Source organism: Myripristis murdjan, chromosome 9, assembly GCF_902150065.1.
Source record: "Myripristis murdjan chromosome 9, fMyrMur1.1, whole genome shotgun sequence".
NCBI lineage: Eukaryota > Metazoa > Chordata > Actinopteri > Holocentriformes > Holocentridae > Myripristis > Myripristis murdjan.
This window is the reverse complement of record NC_043988.1, coordinates 11,625,972-11,646,715: the sequence shown is the minus strand read 5'-3', so window position 1 is coordinate 11,646,715 and position 20,744 is coordinate 11,625,972. Positions and strand designations below refer to the sequence as shown.

The following is a 20,744-nucleotide window of genomic DNA, read 5'->3' as shown; positions in this document are numbered from 1 at the left end:
TGTTGCATGGAGACTGCAATCCAGGTGATGCATCAGCCAATGGCAGGAAGCCAGAGCCAGACACGGGCATCAAGGTTGGTGGGGCTGATGGATGGAAGTGTAGCACCAGCACTTGCCAAGCCATTCACACCATCATAAATTACATGTTTACTGCTGGCTGTGGCTCTCTGCGCCAGCTGACATTTTGTCTGATGTCAGCAGCACATTATCATATTTAATCGGCCCAGGCAACCCATGTTAAATGGATGGGAGATTGAAGTGGCCGTCGTTCCATCTCTGTAAACATGATTTACATCACAAACAAGAAATTCTCGATATTTATGGACCTGTTTATTAAGTTCAGTTCAAATTCTGAAAGCTTTAACGGTTTGTTTTGCAATAGCATTTTATTTAATGTAATCCTTTTACGATGACATACGCGTTCTGCAACCCTTTATCAGAAGTTATACGACAGCAAATGTAACTCCTGTTAAAGCATTTACAGTTGAACATTAGTTCATCACATGGGAGGCATGCACAGTGGAAGTGCATGATGTTGACTGAAACAATTTACTCTGGTTCCTTTTTAACAAGCATGGCTTACAACCGAAGGATATTTACAGTTGTGGCCATCCTTCAAGTAAACAAACAATCTTGACTGAGAAAGGATAAATGAAGTACATTTTTTTTTCTCTGCACACCCTGTTGTTGCAAGCGCACACTAGTATGCAGACACACTCCAGCTCACACAGGCACACATACTCACATTCGCCCACACACATGCGCACACACACACACACACACATTATGGATTTTTCTACAGGGAGCATGGCTGACTTCTGATGAAAAGACACCCTAAACACTGAGCTACATGGTACTCCAAGGTTGTCGTGAAAACCAAATGTACCTGAAAGAAAACAAAAACAAAATACATTTTTTCCATTGATGATTATGCAGCAGAGTAAGGGGGAAGCAAAGCCGGGGACATAAAAATGGATACAGCGAAAAACTGGCCAAGTAATCCTCCATACAATTGTAAGATATTTTAATGTAACAACTGCCCCTATGGACTATATTCAAAAATGGATCAAACAAAAGCATTCTTGTACAAAAAGAAAATAAATCAAATATGGTAATAAAAATAAGAGTACAGTGTAAATATATATTCATATTTAGAATTTTCTAACTGTATTTACAAGATATTTTGAATGATGCAACGGACCACTGTGCTGACATATACAAGGTATGCATGTCCCTTGGTAATATATTTTCTGGATTTGGTCTGAAAAGCACAACGCTTTCCTTCACCATTGATGAGCAAACATGGAAAAATACAACTGACACAATCACAGTCAGTCCTTTTTGTCTCTCTTGACCCATGGAATGCCCAAAGTGGAGAGAAGAGTGGGAGTCTGCTCTTTTTCCAGCGTTGTGGCAAACTGCCACTCCTGGTAACACAAAGTGCCCCATAAACGTCGTAGCCACCTCACCACCAGGAACCAGGAAACGGCTGCACTCTTCAGTCCACGTGACCCAACAAGTTCCAGAAGGCGCCTCAAAAAGCCCCCTTCTCACAGAGCACCAGTGTTTTAGCTTCATCTCTGGGAATGTGGGGAAGAGTCCGACCCCGTGAGGCAGGGAGCGGAGGACGGGGGAGAGGAAATGTCACCGTTTGTCTGAATGCAGTTGAGGTATCAGCGTTTCTTAATGGCTGCCCCGTTGGAGTGGGGAGGCAACTTTGGCAGGCAGGGCTCCTCGGCTCCGGCGTCGTGGGAGAAGACGGAGTCCTCGCCCGAGGAGCAGGTAGAGCTGCGGGTGTCGGGGTAGCTGGGGGAATATTGGTCCAGAGGCACAGACAGCTCCAAGTACTCCTGCATGCACAAGTAAACCAACAATGAAGCACTTGCCATCCAAAACAGTCGTATCTGGTTGAGACTATGTCTGATTTATATTCTCTCATTAAATACAACTTGTGATCCAACACTGATTGGGTATAAAAAGATAAATCAGAGTAAGACTGACCTGGTTGGATGTCATGGCCAGGCAGCGGTCAAGATCCTCCACCAGCTGTTTGAACGTGGGTCTCTGAGAGGGCACAGCATGCCAGCAGTCCCTCATCATCATGTACCTGCAGGGAGGGAGAGAAAATGTGACTGAATTGAAATCATTTGCAATCAACATCACAGTATTTTATGTCTGGGATTGAATATATCAATCAACTGTACATGAAGTGTTCCCTGTTCACACACAACTCTGTGGGAGCCAGCCACAATATTGACTCTGACTGCCACAAATACATTTTTTTTTTAACTTTAAACTTTAGGTAAAATCAGATGGAAAAATCACATAGAGAAGGGAAGGACAGCAACTCCCCAAAACAAACTGCAACACTTGGTTTAGGGATAAAAACTTACTTATTGTTAAGAACCAAGCACAGCACATTTCAAAACATCTTTATCAAAAGCCTGGGTGTGTGCCGTCACACCCTACAATGTGTTGTGTGAAGCATTACAAGCCAAAATCAGATCCTTTTTTACAGCTGCAAATTTACAGTCCAGAAACCTGAACCTCCACTGAAAAATGTGCAGCAACTTTTATTAGTAGCCAGATATGTCAGTCATTAGGTTGCTAAGCATGCAGAATTGACCAGATGCGCAGCAACACAAACATATTGATCCCCATAATCTGGACCAAGCAGTGGATACATAAGCCAGCTTGGTCGTCTATGTTACTTTAAAAAGATTTTTCAAATGTCGTTAAGTGTGATTTATGTTCAAGTTCTGTCTGTATGTTCTATATGCACTTTTCTAAATTGAATCAGCCATTTTCACAGCAACCTCCTCAACAGTGACGCCAGGAAGTCCCTGGACTCTTTAGTCAGAGAGTCAAAGAGTGGCATTGGGATCAGACTAGCTCAGAGACAGGAAACCACAGACGATGCTTTCATTCAGTTAATGGACTGAATATGTGCAATTAAAGTGCACATCTTTATGAAATGTAAATGAAAGCTGGGTTACTGAAATGAGAAACTCAACATTGTATTACTCACTTTATAAACAGGACTTGTTAAAAAATAAATAATGTTATTTCCTCATTGTGATTACCACAACAGAAAGAAAGGTTTTAGTATAGGGGATGTTCTTCTACTGGGTTCTGGCATTTCAACAGGGAAGCTGTTCTGAGGTACTTTTCAGGCAAAAATGTAAAAAGGCTGTACTTTTTGGTCAAAAAGAACATTTTAAAAAAAGTGTTTTAGCCACACTTTGGCTTTCAAAATTATGTGAGGTCTATGGAGTTAAATTAAGAAATTATGTTTTCTCTATTCCCTCTGTCTTGAAAATTTGCAAAACACAAAGTCTCTCGCAGCGGGAGCTCTACAGTGTGGTCACAGATGTGGCAATGTGCTTGATTTTCAGGATGTTATCGGGTTCCCTTACAGCTCATGAGTGCAGGTGGAGGGCTTGTCCATACGGTGACCCTCCTTCAGCAGCTTAAACAGCTCTTCCACTGGGACCCCAGGGTACGGGGAGCCTCCCAGGGTGAAGATCTCCCACAGGAGCACCCCAAATGACCAGCTGCAGACAGAAACCAGATGAGAACATCAGGGTTTGCACGACAAAATGCTTTCCTTCACATTCCATTAAAAATTTATTTGAAGAATCATGAAATCCAGCACTCACACATCACTTTGGTGCGTGTATATCCGATCAAACAGAGCCTCGGGAGCCATCCACTTGACTGGTAAACGACCCTGTGGGATAAGAGTCCATGTTATGGCTCTGTGGATGTGGATTTTACTGAAGGTCTTCACCGAGTTTTAGGTAACAGCAGGTACATTTTAAAAGTACTCACATTGGTGGTCTTCTTGTAGTAATCAATGTGGTGGATGTCTCTTGCCAGGCCAAAGTCTGCTATCTTCATCACATTGTCCTCTGTTACCAAGACATTACGAGCAGCCAGATCTCTGTGGATACACTGCACACACACACACACACACACACACACACACACACACACACACACAAGCAGAGCTGAGCCGCTGTCCTCTCTCTTATCTTTTATGATAGGAACTGTGCTTGGCTCTCATTCTGTATCTCATCTGCCAAGGGCTGCTAAACTAAAATTATTTACCTGCCAAGATTTTTTTTGCTGTCCCAAATGGCTGGCAAACATTTTTCATAGAAATATGCGACTCTTCATGATTGAAACAAAGGCTGGTTTGCTATTTGAGAGCAGGCAAGGACTAAAGATTGTATTGTGAAACTCACCAAAATCAACCAAAATAACTGCTTTGTGGATATTAATTTTTTGAGCCATGATTGTATTGCTGGTTTACCTTCTTGGAGGCCAGATACTCCATGCCCCGGGCCACCTGGTAGGCACAGGATACCAGGTCTTTGATGGACATGTTCTCCACAGGAACCTGGTCAGGGTTGTAGCAGTATTCCATGCCTGGTGGGCGCCGCACTCGCAAATACTCCCGCAGGTTGCCCTTTGAAGCATATTCTACAATCACATACAACGGACCTGGAAACAAAGGACAAAATGTCAGTTTTTCAAATCCTTTCATCACCATGAAATGATGCTATGTGACTTACGAAATCACAATTTGGCAAAAACCAATTATTCCTGCTGAATGATATTAAACACTGTAATTCTGAAAATTACACACACACACGCAAAATGGTGATAAAATAAGTTTCTGTAAGAGATAAGAATAGATTACATATGTGGCAGAGTAACCTAAACAAAAGCATAGATCTAAGACTAGGAATGTTAAAAAAAAATCATTGCACTCACAAATAAATACTGAACGCTAAATGTGTCCATAAGAAATGTACTCAAGATAAGGCACATTTAAATGTCAAAACACTCAGTAGATAAAGCTGTAAGGAATGTTATCAAGGAAGTGGAGCGAACAAAGAGCTTGTTTAGCAGTGTTTCTAGTGTGGAGGGAACAGAGCAATATGCACCATAGGGTCATGAGAGGTTAGTTTTCCTCCACAGCAGAGGCTGATGAACAGTGCCAGGCCTTGTCAGGGATGATTTGAGAGATATGGCAACTCTGGCAGCAGCTGTGGTCATTTCAAACTGAGAGCTCGGAAGCTGGTGTCAGAATCGCTTATTCATGCCGTTTTACACATCTCTCAATGTAAGGCGCACCGCAGCACTTTGTCTGAGGGACAACAGGTTGTGAGATTTTCTCCAAACTGGTGTGTATGTGTGTGTGTGAGTGAGTGAGTGAGCATGTATGCGTGTTACAGAGCTGGGTCAGCAGTGGGCCTCTGTCTGTCTGAGTCCTACCATCCTGCGTGCAGGCTCCCAGCAGATTAATGATGTTCTTGTGCTTCCCGATGATCTTCATCATCTCCATCTCTGAAATCAAGTCTGACAGGTCTTTCTCTGTGGCATCAGCTGCAGAGGAAGGGAAATTAAATCATATTAGGACAATTAGTCAATTTTCCGTTGGAGAAAAAGCCCAAAATGGCCCAACAATAACCAGCTTGTCCAAGCAGGTATACCAACATGATCGCTTTCACAGAGAAAACAGCTGGAGTGGAACTGAGGCTGATTCCCTGGGGAGAGGCACTTAACAAGTGCCAGGCAATAACTGCTACTTTCCCTACATCCCTACTCCTTACAGTTTTATGAACACTGTCATATATCGGATGTCAAGGGTTCTCATAAATTTTTACTTTGTGCTCCCGTTTGCAAAGTGGCAGGGAGCCAGTGGCAGATGTCTCTTAATATCTGTTCATCACAGCTCTGGTGTCAGAAAGTTTCTCCTTCCTGGAGCCTGGAGTTGAGGTTTCTTTTTTTCTGTGCTTTGAAGAGGTTTCCTCTCAAAGGGATGATAAACCCAGTTTAAAAAAAAATGTGAATTTTCTTGTTTAGTACTGCTCTTCAGGACCTCAGATTCTTGCAGTTTCAGATGGTTTTCACATCCAGTGATGACATTAAAATTATTTCAATGTGAAATAACATGGTTTAGTTTCCTATACCAGGGTTCATGCAGCTTAAGGCAAGTTAGATTTAAGACTTTTTTTGATGCCACTCAAAATGAGTTAAAACCAAGTTAAGACCAATTTTACAACAATCAAAACAAAATCTTGCAAAATCTTGGTTGAATAGAGAGTTTTCATTGAATCTGCAGTTGCAAGTCATCCAGGGTGCAGTGACAGCGAGCTGGCAATAGTGGATCTGCTGCTCTGAGTATCGCAGCCACAAACAAAATATGAGCGTTTTTGGTTCTGCTCGACTGATCTGTGATGTTAATGCAAGACGCATTCAATAAATTATTTAAAGAAACAGATTTTACCGAAACATTCACAAAATCCTACTTCCAATGTATTAGAAATTTTAAAACTTCTGAAAGATTGATTTAAGACATTTTAATACCAATTAAGACTCAATTGCAATTCACATTTGGAAGATGCTTTTATCCAAAGTGACGTACATTTGAGATTTTTATACACCACAAGCAAAGATCTATTGAGGAGAGAACAACAACATAAAGCGCCATAAAGACTCTTTTTTTAAAGGATCCGCAGGATCTAGCTGCATTCCTGCGGATCTCCTTAGGTTCAGCGCCCGTCCAGTCAGGTCTGTACCCATGAGTCCTTTAGCCTGATCCTGTAACCCTGTATTTGTTATGTCTTTTTGTGTTTCTTGGACGGGATGTAACTTAAACTAATTTTGTTACACAATCTGTTTTATAATGACAAATAAACTTCCTACAATCCTACTAAGAGACTAAGAACTTTCAGAAAGGACAGCTGACTTACATTTCAGCATCTTGACGGCAACTTTCGTCACACGGTTTGGCTTCTCTTTGTCAAGACCAAGCGCCTCTCCCATCACCACCTGACCGAAGCAACCTTCACCCAGGGGTTTCCCGAGTACCAGCCTGTGTGGGAAAGAGGGAGAGACAGACAATGACAGTTAATGGACTGTAACTCCAAACCTGTAAGTGTGGAAGCCTGGCCTTTTTTAACCTTTAATTAACCTTCAAGTTGACTGAGCATGTAAGCTCTATTTCACGCACACCACTTTACTTTCATACAGACAGACATTCACACAAGGGAGCTGCCTGGCACAAACAGTTGTGTACTGTTGGCCAGCTGGCTGTTGCGACTTTGCTCAAGGGCACTTCAACGGTAAGTTAAAAGGGTAAGGTATTTGACATCACTTTCTGAGTCCAGATTTTCTCCAAGTGTTTAAGGTCACACACTCATCCCGCTAACTGCTAGGTTACAGCTGTCCCGCCTGGAAGTTCGACCAGAACGTACCTGTCCCTGGGAAGCTCCCAGCGGGGGTCCTGGGGCAGTTCATACTCAGACACCCCAGACAGCATGGGAGAGCCGCTGGAGGACAGACGGGATGGACGAACCAGCATCACCCCAGAGTGGATGGAGGAGCTCGAGTCCACAGACACCTGATGTAAAGAACAGTGACATTACTCCCTCATAGTGGAACAGACACAGATAGACAAGAGAATCCAAGAGAGATGGAAAATTATTGCTGAATTTATTGGTTTACTGTCACACAAGACTGATATGTCTTTTTTATATTGTGTATCTGTGTGTCTATGTCTCCCCTCTCCAATATGAAAGGTTATTTACCAACTCCATCTTTACAACTTTTAATATTGCCTGACAGTACCCTGACACTATTTTGCACAGTCCTTTAAAATTTAAAGATACTGAACACAGTCACAAAATACTGGCTTTAGTTAGCTTTAGTTAAAAAAAAATACGCGTGTGTGTACGTATGTATGTATATATATGCATATATACACATACACACACATTTTTATTGAGGAATCAGTATCGCTCTTTAAAAACACAACCCTGGCAGCGACTCCTGACTACTCATACCTACCTGATTTACAGGACCTCAGGGATTCACACGGATGCTGGAGGCTTTACGAATGAACACTTTTCATTTTCCAAACTAGTAAACAACATCCGTACTCTTTAACAAATTCCACAGAAATATGCTGGGGACAAACTTTAAGCTTACATGGCTAAATTTACTGAATTGTTTTAAAAAAGTGTTACAACATGAGAGCAAATGGGATGTTGACAGAAATAGAGGAAAGAGAGAGGTATAAATATTCCAAACCCCCTATCTACTTTCTGTTACCTGTCTGCGCAGGGGGATGCTCTTGGCCAGCTTGTGGACGGCCAGCTGACTGTTGAAGTCACTCTTCTTGGAGGAGGTGCGCATTTTGACTATAACGGCGATGGCCACCATGACAGCGATGATGAAGAAGCCCACACAGTAGATGACCACCTCCAGGTAGGTGTGGTTGGCTGGGGGGTAGTGTGGGACGGCTGGATGGGGGGGACGCAGGGTGACAGAGGGTGGGACGGGGGGGGGGCGGGTAAGGGGGAGGGGTGTCAGCTGCCATGATTGAAATCAAACTAGCACACAGGGACTGAACACACCCAAGCACACCACACTCATCCATGTTTCGAAGCACATAGTAACACAACTAGAACAAATAACTCACCCAAACACACAGACACACACACACACACACACACAGACACACACACACAGCTGCCATGTCTAAAAATCAGAACCTTTGACACAGACACACACGGGACAGGAGGCCGAGACACAAACTCCTATTGTGGCACAATAATCACTTCTTTGAAGCGTAGGGTTTCACTCTACATTCTTTGCCAGTGAGAAGTGGCTATAGTCCCTTGAATCAGAGAGCAGCCAAGTTCTCTACGGGTGCATGTTAGACCTCACTGAGAGACAGACGGGATGAACCCAGAGGACCCAAAATTGGTCTTATACAAGTTAAAGGTCCCCAGGTTTGAATACTCTTCTGATTCTGATAATTCAATGTCTTACAGTAAACCACAGATACAAAATACTTTAATGTGGTAGTTAATGAGCACTGACGAGTTCAGTATCAAGCAAAGGCTCTGATTTTTGTACACAGCATTGATCCTACACACACACACAATCTTTTAACATGTAACTGCACATCAATAATACGATATCATATGCTCTCATTCTCATTGCATGTCTACCTGAATGCCATAAAGCATGAGCTTAGTTCAAAAGCTTAACTGCTTGACACAATTAATAAAACGGATATGTCCCATTCTGACTCACTCACGTTTTGAATGCATTTTCAAAAGAACTGTGTGTTGGTGCTGGTAACACAAGAAATGGCTTGTCACAAAATTTAGCTTTTGTCATGTTTATGTGATAAAAATTGCTAACATTTTTTTTTTTTTAAATGTATAATCATCCAATTCAGATCATGTTTTTTTCCTCCCGTTCAATGAAAACACCAACATTTAATCATACCAATACTAGAGGTGTAACAGATAGCAAAATTAGGTGAAAAATATTCTTCAGTGGGTGTCTTGGTTTGGGATGTGGCTCAGTACACTGGAGCTACATAAAAAATGCATTTCCACCTCTAAATTTTTTTTTTTTTTTTTTTTTTGCTAAAGCATAACCTTGTCTATAGCCATAATTCTGGTTTAAAACATGTTTTGATGATGTTTTTTGGTTATTTACAATCTAGGCCTTGTTTTACTCTTTCTTGTCATCATGAAATTAAAATTTGCTCAGTTATTGTAAATCGCTGTCGAACTTTACCTCCACGTTGCCCTCCAGTGCTGCTCTCCAGTACAGAAGCAAACTCCAACAGCTGAACCCAAAAAGTGACTAAAACATCCTTCTGAACACAGTAACATTCACACCGCAATGAAACCTACCAACATATGATGTCCGATTACCAATTGCCTGGAACTTCAATATATTTTGCACAACATGAAATCCGTTGTTTAGCGGACTGTACGAGTACTCTGACGACATGTTCAATTGCATTCAAATTCACAGGAAATACGAACCACCAGTTACGTTAAACTAATGATGGCAACTACAAGGAGGATATGTTTGAATTTTTCCGGGCTCCAACGTCTCTCACCTCACGAATTAGAGAAGTGTGTCAACACAAGCAGTAAATAATAGAGTACTGAATCGATTGGCAGTCCGAGATAATGAAAATGAAAACGATCAGCTACATTTGCAATAACAGAATAAAACATTATTTACAAAATGATATGATTGTAGGGGACTGGCAGCTAAACGATCACAGCTATTTAATGAAATATAACTGCAGTGAGAGCGTTAAATTGAACAGCTAAGTTACAGTTGGGTGTTGGGATCTGCACTGACCCTGTGGATACGCACTGGAGAGCGGCACACCTGAGACACAACTATGTAAAGCTCTACAGCAAATTAAGCAACAACATTTTGAAAACAATCCATTTTCATGGTGGCAAGAACTAGGAAAACAAATCCCTGGTTCAAAGTAACAGAAAGGATCCTTTAAGCAATTTTTTTTTTTTAAAACAGAAAATCAAATGGATTACCATGTTAAGTACTGCCTCTAGAATTCATACAACTACGATACAATGATATATACTGGTAAAGTCAATGCTGAATGAAAACTGCATTTTTTCCACCCATTTTTTCATTCAACATTCAACATTTTTTTTTCAACTGTCCAGGAGCAGATATAAGTGATGCAGCAGATTTTCTAGCTGACCTTTTGCCATTTCACACATCAGGCCTAAAACTCCTGCTGTGTGTGTGTTCTGAGCCCAGACTGATCTGCGTGCTAAAATGATATGTTTTTTAATTTGATAATCGGATGCTTGAAATTCCTCCCAAAAGCAAAAGGTATCAAAACTGCACAGGGCATTTTATTGCCTTTTATTACTGCAGAACACTCCTAAACATTTTAAATCTTTTCAAAATAAGCAAACCGCAGGACATCCCAAACCAAGGCTGTCATACCAAAAGGTTTTTTTTTTTTTTTTTTTTAAATTTACATAAGTGTACCGTTACACCCCTAACCAACACCAGCTACACAAGTGAGCCGCACTTGTGTGAAGAAGCCGACTGACAAGCAGCTTGATAATTGGACAAATGCCCATTCCACCCCTCAGGAATGAGACACATCCACTACAGTGGGCCAATTATCAAAGCCAGGCGCTGTACTCACAGCAGGAAATGACATCAGGGATACATGTCATTTGTAGCGCTTGTCAAAGAACATCAGCTACAAACCAAATCAAATGTAAACACCAATTAGAAGAGCAGAATGGGAGACACAGTTCAGAGTGAAACCTGATCAGAGCTGCCAAACAACCCTCTTTAAACATACAGCCACAGGGTCTACCTGAGACCAAGCATACTTTCTACATAAACTCTAGTTTAAACACTGATTGGCCTTTTTTTGCCGGACCGCCTGAGCAGAGCCGATCATGAACACTGAATATCCCTAATCAAGTCTGGCTGTCACCGACTCGCCCATGTTGAAATGCACATGTGGGAAATTTCCAGGTAATGACGTTGTGTTTGGGTAGATTTCATTAACTTGTAAAGTCCAAATTTCCAATTTTATCTTCAGAGATGTACACTGAAGCGGCTGATGAAATCATAAATACAAGGGATAAATCCAGGCAAGTTCAATGATACCTGAGTTTGTTGTGGACAACTTGAAAACATCGTATGGCGTCAAAGGCAAATGATATCCTTATAACTTGCCTTTTTTGATTATAATATTACAAAAGATTGTAACAGAGCCAGGTCCTATTAGTAAGGGAGCATCAAGAATCAAAATAATTTTTCTCTTGTTCGTTTCCATCTTTCAGTAGATAGTGTCATTGGTTTTATGATTTCACGAGTGGTGGTATTTGACTAGCTAACTCGGCACACAAGAGGTAAAATGCAATTTCAATGAGCTAATCACTAGTGAAAAACAGTGTTACTGTAGTCCAATTTAAAACTCCAGCCCAGAAGCTTGGAGGATATTGAAACTTGCGCCGGCCAGTAGGATGCGTTCCTGCTTCCCAGGACTAGATTGCATGAACGAGGGCTGATGACTCTGAATGAAACCAAACTGCAGAAAAGCTGTTGAGTGGGCTGTTAATATAAGTGATCAGACCAGACGGTAGGCGAATGTCACCTCAGCCCCATGCTCGATCTTGTGGAATTTCATTCCGGTGCACGAGGACAAAAATGAACACGCCAGAATTATGAAATAACAGTTTAGAAAATGTTCCGTTTCAGAGATTCACACTGCAGTGGCGGTCCAGCAAAACAAGCCAAGCTTAGTGTCGTTAATGGTGTATTTCATTCTTACGATAGACCATACAGAAGATAACTCTCAGGTTGTTTGGCACTCTGCGATTTCATTTAAAGGCAGAGCATGACCCATACTCTCCCATCCTGAGAGCTGAGATGGAACAGGAGCCATGCTGACGACAGAGGGGGGGAGGGGGGAGGTTTAGTATGGGTAACCTGCCCTGGCTTCAGCTCACATTTCTCAGCAGAACTGGAGTCAGACAAGACCCCATTCTGACCAATGTGGATAGTGGAAGCCAGGCTGGAGAAGAAGGAAAGGGAGAGGAGGGAAATTCAGGAGAGAGACAGAACCACTGATACCTTCAAAAACGGTCAACCATGCAGTGTGATGAGAGAACCCGATAGAATTGCCCGCCAAGCAGGTATACTCCCCAGCGTCATCAAAAGACACATTCCTCAGTTGGAGGACTTCCATTTCCTTGTCCGTGGTGTTAAGGCCAGCGGTCTAGAAAATAAGAAAGGAAGCAGACCCGACAAGAGGCCCAAGAGGAAAAAGGGAGCCATGAGTAAAGGGTTCTGAAAAGGAAAGACACTGTAGTAGAGGGAACCGAACTGAGGAGCGTTCTCCTCCTCGATCCAACACCATCTGCCCAAAAAGTATCACCCGCAGCCCCTGAGGAGGACATTGTCAGGGAGAGCCCTCCTGTCTGTTAGTGGAGGAGCTGGTTAGGTAGAGTCCGCACTGCTGAACCCCTCATTGGGCCGTCCCATCACCAGACATCAAATTCCTCAGTCTCATCTCTACATGCAAGAGATGGGCAACATGGAAAACTCCACAGCAGAACAGAACTCACTCACATTTTCAAAGGTCACACACACTTCTCACTTCCATCTGGATAATGTGTAAGCATGAGACAAACAATAGGGGATCAGGGGGAAAAGATAAGCAGAGCAAGTAGCTGAACAAGAGCAAGACAGCTGGAAAAAGTGTGGAAAAAAACAAAGGCGGTTAGCAGAGATGTGAGCCGAGGACTTTGAAGGGCAAGGGAGCGAGAGTAATAGAAGAGGATGGCAAGAGAGGCCCTTATTAGGAGGGCACACAGCACAGGCATGGGGCAGGAATGAGAAAGGAGTCCAACATAAACCTGAGACTAAACACTTTCAACTGTTCTGCTGGGAATTTTCCATAGCGTCATTTACAGTCAGGAGCACTGAGGCAGGATAGAGGGAGGGAGAAATGGAGGGAGGGAGGAGAGAAACAGCTGAGCTTGTCTCTAGTAGACGGCCCTGGCTTTCCAGGTGGTCCTAGAAGTGCCTCCTCTGTGTGGTCCTACATGCGGTCCTGTGCTGCTGCGTGGTGGTTACCTGTGGGCTCATATCTGGTGACAGTCAGCCAGGCCGACTGATTGGCCTCCCCTATATAATTGGACACTTTACATATATACTCCCCGCTCTCCTCCTCAGTCACATTGTAGAGGGTCAGCACCTGAGTGTCCGAGCTATTGACCCCAGAATGCTGGAAACAAAAACAAGTCATGTGCAGCACAGACAACAAAAAAGGAACATGCATTGTACTCAAAGTGTAATCATTAAAAAAAAAAAGACATTTTCTCTGTTGAAAAACAATGCAAGAGAGGCATCCATTTGCATGAATCATTTTCAGACTTCCCTCTCAAATCCATTAATATTTATACACTTTGTCCCATTTTAAAAAGATACAGTTAGGGACTTGAGAGGAAAGGACAGAGCATGAGCGAGAATAAAAACTAACTAAATAAAAAATAATATTAATAAAAATAAATAAAAAAAAATGACAACTCTAACAAGCGCTGGGTACTGGCAAGGACCACAAAATATAATTAGTATCATGATACACTTTAAGAACTGAAGAAAATGTCTAACTAGATAAACAGAGCTGCAAATACAAATAGACAAATAAAATATAAATGCATCAATCAACGACAGACTCAGAACAATTTAATCCTAATTTCTCGCTCCAATGTATTAAAACAGAATTTGATACACTTCCTGAACACAGTGCCCTAACTGTAGATGTCATGGTATAGTATGAAGCCCATAACCAGTCCATACTGACATAAAAGGCTAGAGCACTGACACAGTACTGTGAAAAATTATATCGAGATGCTCATACATACCAATTCTATTTTTATACAGCTCTACCTAAACTTCCAAAATGACTCTATTTCACTAAAATCCAACACACACTGATTGTGTTTCACCATTTAGCTGACCAACCAAGGTTTCAGCTGTTGAAATAACACATCCTTTTGTCTTGAACCACAAACAGAGCCCACAGCGCCGGGCAGTACACGTCAGATTAAGCCCCTACCTTGAGAATACGGACGTACGGTAAGCCATCAGGGCCAACGCGGCTCCCGTTGACCTCGATGTGTTTCAGCCACTGGATGTGAGGCTGAGGGTCGCTGAACACTTTGCACTCAAACTCCACGTCACTGCCCACCACTGCGGTGCGATTAGCCGGCAGGCCGGCCTGCAGGATCGGCCTGTGGGGAGAGCGCTCTGAAACAGACAGACAGACGTTTGTCAGTCAGGAAATGTTGTGAACAGTGAAGCAAACATGTTGCTCCAAAAACAAACACAAGTGCAATAACCCAAAAGTACACATGCCTGACTGACTCCCAAACACAAGCCAAATAAAACCTCCATCATGTTAGGTCCTTCTTACGAGAAATGGCTGGAGCTGATAGCACACAAGGTCACCAGCTTAATCTGATCTGATACTGTGTAATTTCACAAGTTACAGACGGCAATTTCTTGGCCAGGGAGAATCAAAATGACTGTTTCCTCAGTTACATGCCGCCTGTGTAATTACTGACATTTGGCCAGAATAGATGGATAGACGAGTTAAGAGTCTGATCTGGAGCTGTAACTGTAAAATGAAATGTTCTTGCGGCTCCATTTTGATGACTGATAACTCTCCAACATAAACTAATGAGCAAAGCATCTGGCACAGAGACAAATGTCCAGGCTTTCTGACCCCCGACATCAGCGGGAGACTGAGCGTGCACTCTTGAGGATATGTTCCCCCGACTGTGGCGATCTCGCTGCTGATCAGGGTCTAGTGAAGTCATGCCAAGCCCAGGGGACAACAGTGGCTGAGGAAGTGGGACTGTGATTTATAGAGCCAATGGTGCGAGAGCGAGTCACAGGGCAGGTCCTGGAGGGAGTAATCAGTTCACTCCTCTACATAGCTCCATCACTCAGGCCGCAAGTAAACAAGATTAATTTATCAAATGGCTGACATGACATACCCAGTTCAGCCTGGGTAACACTACATGGCTCTGCTTGTGCTGCTGGGATGAGGATTACATTAGGTCAGTTAATCAGGCCTAGTGGTGTGAAACATTAGCAATATTGAACCAGAATGGCACTGGACCCTCATGAATATCCAACACATGACGAAATCAAAATACAAATCACCTGATCCAGCAACAAGAACCAGCACAGAGAGCACTTACCGACGACGTCTAGCTGGTAGGTGTGATTGATGCTGCCATATTGGTTTTCCACCACACAAGTATAGTTCCCCTTGTCAGAGGGCACGACAGATTCCATGATGATGGTCCACACGTGGTCTCGCACCTGAACATTGGAGAAGACAGTTGTAGCTGCAGTATGGACAGGCACTAGATAATTAAAACCAGTATTTACAGGGCCAACTCTTTCCCACAGCAAATTTATACAGTATTTGTTCAGCAAACCTTCATTACAATAATTATTAGACAGAGCAGAGCATGCTATATGTACACTGCTGTAAATCTCCTGTAGCTGGCCTTGATTAGAACAAGCTATACACCAGGCACTTCCAAGACAAGCAATTCATTGTGTGTAATAAAGCAGGCAAAACCAAATCAGGATTGTAACAGGAATGTGCACTTTTTATATAAAAAAAAAAAAATTGCTAGTGGCTACTGGCTCTAAATTTTTCCACATACAATTTTTAGGCTGCAAAGAATTGCAGCAACAGATATGTTTGGAATAATATCAATAAAACAATGGCTTCAACATCCACTTCAAGAGTAAAATAAATGTTTTCAGTTAAATGCAATAAATGTATATAATATAAGTTAAACCTACCTGCTGCTGTTTTTTTTACACTGACTGCTGCCGTCACTTTATCTGAGGTTTTTCTTTTTATTTATACAGCTGCTATTTTATATATATATATATATATATATATATATATTTATACTCATTCTTTTATTGTTTTATTTGTGTACTTTTACTGATTGTTGTCTCTTTGAGCTTGTTTGCTGAGAATGTACCAAACAGAATTTCGTTGTACATTGTACAGTGGCAATAAAATCTTCTAAGTGGTGAGACAATCATGACAAGACAGATGATACTGGATCCCAAATGAATGTGACCTGAAACGCATATCTATTTTCATGCCAAAACCTTGACCTCTCAATATCACATTTGTCATAATAGTTAATGTTTATCTGTTATACACAAATGACAAACAGGTTCAATCATTTACTATATGATGTAATGTTGATCACAAGATAATATGCTCATTCCCTGTTCCTGTTAACATGATCCAAGTTTTATGTGGTGAAACTTTACTACGTCTGTAATGTGCTGTATTGGTCAACCAAATCAGTCTCTGTTATTTTCCATTTGAATATTGTGTTTTCAATATGGCGTGTCCCTCACAGTGATTTCGTCCTACCCAACATCTACCAAGAGAAATAGGGCTACGTTTTATATGTATATGTGCCCCAACCTGTCTTATTAGCGTCAATTGACATCCCCGGAAAAGTCTGGCTCTCTTTTTCCAAGACAAGTTATAATTTTTCTTCCATAAATCTGCCAAGACCGGCAGTGTGTGATTAAACCAACAAACCTCTAAGGCAATGGCAACATCAAACATGCATATACACACAGACTGAGCCATACGGTTTCCCTCATTTAGCTAAAATGTGATGAGGGAGTCCAGCTGCCTGTTGCCAGATGTGTTGTGCTTGGCTTCATACATGTGGTCCGCATTATTCCCTCCATCCTGCCAGTCTCCATGCAGACGATATGAACAATAGAGGCCTGGCCATAAAAAACCAAGTGTGGGAGGGATGAGAGACGTCCCCAGCCGCCGATGCAGACCTTTGCACCTTGACTAAAAAAACAGCAGCCAGATGGTGAAGTGTGCTGCCTGGCTGGGCTAAGGAAGGGAGTGGGGGGGTGGTGGGGGGTACAGGCAGCTGAGAGGAAACTCCTAAATGTGTCCCAGCTGGGGAGGGAGGGCGGTGGGGGGAGCGGAGGGCAAGGCTGGACTAGCCTACACCTTGATGGGAAGAGCAGATGCAGGGGAAGAAAGAGGGGGGGTTGTGTCTTCGTCTCTGTGAACAGCCATGTGCATCGTACACCTGCGAGGCTGCAGCCACTGAAACCAACTATCCATGAAGTCGACTAACAATGTACAATAAGGACGATTTTTACTGCCCCCTAGCACAAAATGACGATAACATATATGCAGGGTTCTGACAGGGCCGCTGATCAAAATATTGACTCTGTAATTAGTAACAGTTCTGGATTTCAAAAAGCACCTCCTGTTCGTACCTTGATTTGGAAACATAAACTCCTCGTTCCCTGGAATGTCAACACACTTACCAACACTGCAAATTATCAACAGCATCAAAGCTCAACGCTAAAAGTCTCTTGATGAATCGGAAAATACAAATTCAAAGATGCACATTCATCGCTGACTGCACTTTTATGGTCAGGGGAAGCTGAAGTGTGACAGGCTCTGGTCCACACCCTCCTCTGTGAACTGTTTACCCTGTCTCACTTCCTCTAAGTGAACCTGGCTTGAACCCAAAGACTGGACTAAAACATCTTATCAACTGATAAAACATCTTATCAACTGATATAGCCTCAGAGTTTATCATTACAGCTAGCAAGGAAGAAATGCATCTGAGCACAGCATGACTGGAGCTGTGAAGGCACCGACCAAAAAAATTTCACCATATCTCATCAAATACAACAGGTATATTGACTATGAAGGTAAATTTACTGTTACGCAGATGTCATTACTGAAAAGAGGATGTGATGACACACAAAACGAGGACAGCCAACTTTAGCCTTCGTCCAAACGGATGGCTAGGATTGCCCACCTGAAGGTATTGTTATTGTGGTACAACCTTCCCTTTGTGGCGTAGGATTTCATCTGACATTGTTTCCCAGATCAGATGTGAAACTTACCTCTGATTTCCACTTAGAGAAAGCCTTCCTCGCTCAAGAGGAGGGGCCTGGTTATCTAATTTAATGATGACATCACTGACACATCTACACCCGTGGTCAATGAGCCGGGGCTGATTCAGGAAGAATAACTAAGCATTAAGCCACAGATATTTTGGTGCCACTAATTGCGTCATTAAGTTTTTTACCTTGAAGCCTCCGATGCGCTGATCTCTCTTGAACTCCTTGCCATTCTTGAACCATTTCAGGGTGGGAGTTGGATTGCCATTAGCTTGGCATCGAAACTTGACAGTCTTACTGGCTGGCACAGCATGAAGCTTTTTCTCCATCTTTTCTGGATGAGCCCATTGTGGGGCCGTTGCTAAGTGGCAAGAGAGAGAGAGAGAGACAGCTGTAAGAACCATAACATAAAAGTAACCAAGGAAATTTTGTTTTTGATATGGATTCAAAAGACAGACATTTTCCCCTCAAGCAAAATAAATAAATAACACACAAAAAGCCCCCTTTCCTGAAATGTGCTTAATGTATTCAATGTACTCTAAAAGTCCTAGTCCGTTTTGGATGACATTACATAACATAAGTTCAGCCAAAACCAATTTCAAAATCACGGTCACAGGATTTGGCAGTCCTTGAGGTTTCTAAAATACTAAAAAAAAACAAAACACTTTGATTCTAGACTCTTTCAATTCTAGCTTCAAATTAGTTTGCACTAAGTTGTAAATCCCTGTTACCATAAATAAGGCTATAGTCAGGGCACAAAGTCAGGGTCAATATTTGCTGCCACGGTTAGTAGCTGCTGGTTTCCTGGTGGGCAGAAAGCGGTATTAGCCTGCCGATCATGCCTACGTTTTTTTTTTTTAATTATTTGCCTAGTAGACTCATACACTAATCAGCAGACGTCAAAGGTTGACCACAGTTAGTCAGCACAGAGGCATTCCTGTTGTAGGAGCTGTCACTAGGGCAGTGAAAGCTCTCTGACTCATCTGCGTGAAATCACCCAAATGTGACCCACAAACACATGGTAGGTCGTCAGCGGAATCATAAGGCTCTCAAATCATAGACCGTTTGTGAAAGTTACTCATACCCTTATGATTATTAACCAACCAAGTAATTACCATTTGATTTTCAGTAACAGCAAGGATAATAGTACACTTACGCAGCAGTTTTTGACTGCCCAAGAGTTTTGCTTCCTCTGATGAAGACTCATCGTCCTCATCTTCATCCTCAGATGATGCCAGGGTATCAACTAGTGGAACAGAAGCAGAAACAAGGTTATCTGTCAATTGTACCAAACACATTTCCTAAATTCTTAAAGCAGTATTTTAAAACAGTGACACACAAAAAATATTTAAAAATAAATAAAAAGGTGACAATTACAGAATAAGAAACTGATTCAAATGTTTCCTGTCAAGAATATTTTCCTTTCTGTTTAACGCAACAAAACTGATGCCACCTCCTGAGTGCTGCTGTCCGTTACAAGTGAATACAAAAAGTATTTCACTGCCTTTACAGTGATCATGTCCACCTGTTGGTGCACACACCTCCCTATGATTTCACTAACAGTCAAGTCACATCATTTACAGTTTACTCAGTGTAATATGCAGTCTGTGATTATGGATTGCATCATAGTCTTTTTATGATGTTTGTCAGTATGTATTGTGGAGTCCAAACACCTCCACAGAAGTTAATGCTCTATCAACATGGAAAATTGTTTTAATAGTCAGAGGCTGGCTATTTATTACTACAAATGACGACTATATGCCTATAACTGAGGTGAATTTGAGTGTTATATTTTAAATATTGATGGCAAAAAAAAAAAAGAAAAAAAAAAATCAGGTTTTGGAAACCTTGTATCAATACTGTGCATTTATCACTAGCATTACTCAAACTTTGATGCTATTTTATATGACCATCGTCATTCTGTTTTGGTGTGAGCTGTTGCTACATAGATAAAGACTAATTACAAGAACTGATCTGTGACCTCACCTGTGACGTTGAAGTAGGAACTGTGGTTGCCGAAGGTGGTGCAGGCGTACAGGCCAGAGTCTGCCGGCTCCACCGTCTCAATCTTCAGCCGGCCTTCACGGATGCGTGTGTGTTCTCCATCCACCACCGGCACATGGTCCTTGGTCCAATTGTAAGCCTGGTGGGACTGGGAGTCCTTGTCAGTGCAACCCAGATCCAGACGCTCCCCGGGGTAAAGGGTGAACAACTTCGCTTGGGTTTCCACAGGGACTACAAGGAAAAGATCAGGACATAGTGCAGTTTGGTAGGTGGTGCGAGTAAATAGGATGCTCTTATAAACACAATAATCTGGCCTATGAACAAACAGGAAGCCTACTCCCTTTGACCCGAGCTATAACTGTATGATACAAAAAAGAAAACCACCAGGATCTCGC

The 20,744-nt window shown here is 42.2% G+C and overlaps 1 protein-coding gene across 6 annotated transcripts in view; it reads right to left on the bottom strand.

The window, feature by feature from the left end:
* Positions 1-313: 313 nt before the first annotated feature.
* Positions 314-20,744, bottom strand: part of fgfr1a (fibroblast growth factor receptor 1a) — a 32,699-nt gene continuing 12,268 nt past the window's right edge. For 3 of the 6 annotated variants that reach the window (XM_030060442.1, XM_030060443.1, XM_030060444.1), the window contains 16 exons: positions 20,332-20,580; positions 19,502-19,591; positions 18,534-18,706; positions 15,609-15,732; positions 14,459-14,649; positions 13,474-13,624; positions 8,119-8,315; positions 7,269-7,414; positions 6,765-6,886; positions 5,284-5,394; positions 4,316-4,506; positions 3,832-3,954; positions 3,660-3,730; positions 3,417-3,554; positions 2,002-2,107; positions 314-1,850 (listed from right to left, as the gene is read on the bottom strand). In XM_030060442.1, coding sequence (XP_029916302.1) covers positions 1,674-1,850; positions 2,002-2,107; positions 3,417-3,554; positions 3,660-3,730; positions 3,832-3,954; positions 4,316-4,506; positions 5,284-5,394; positions 6,765-6,886; positions 7,269-7,414; positions 8,119-8,315; positions 13,474-13,624; positions 14,459-14,649; positions 15,609-15,732; positions 18,534-18,706; positions 19,502-19,591; positions 20,332-20,580 — 2,360 coding nt within the window. In that variant the 3' untranslated portion in view covers positions 314-1,673. Of the gene's footprint in view, positions 1,851-2,001; positions 2,108-3,416; positions 3,555-3,659; positions 3,731-3,831; positions 3,955-4,315; positions 4,507-5,283; positions 5,395-6,764; positions 6,887-7,268; positions 7,415-8,118; positions 8,316-12,468; positions 12,614-13,473; positions 13,625-14,458; positions 14,650-15,608; positions 15,733-18,533; positions 18,707-19,501; positions 19,592-20,331; positions 20,581-20,744 lie in introns of all 6 variants that reach the window. The other 3 variants (XM_030060447.1, XM_030060445.1, XM_030060448.1) reach the window with 3 other exon arrangements.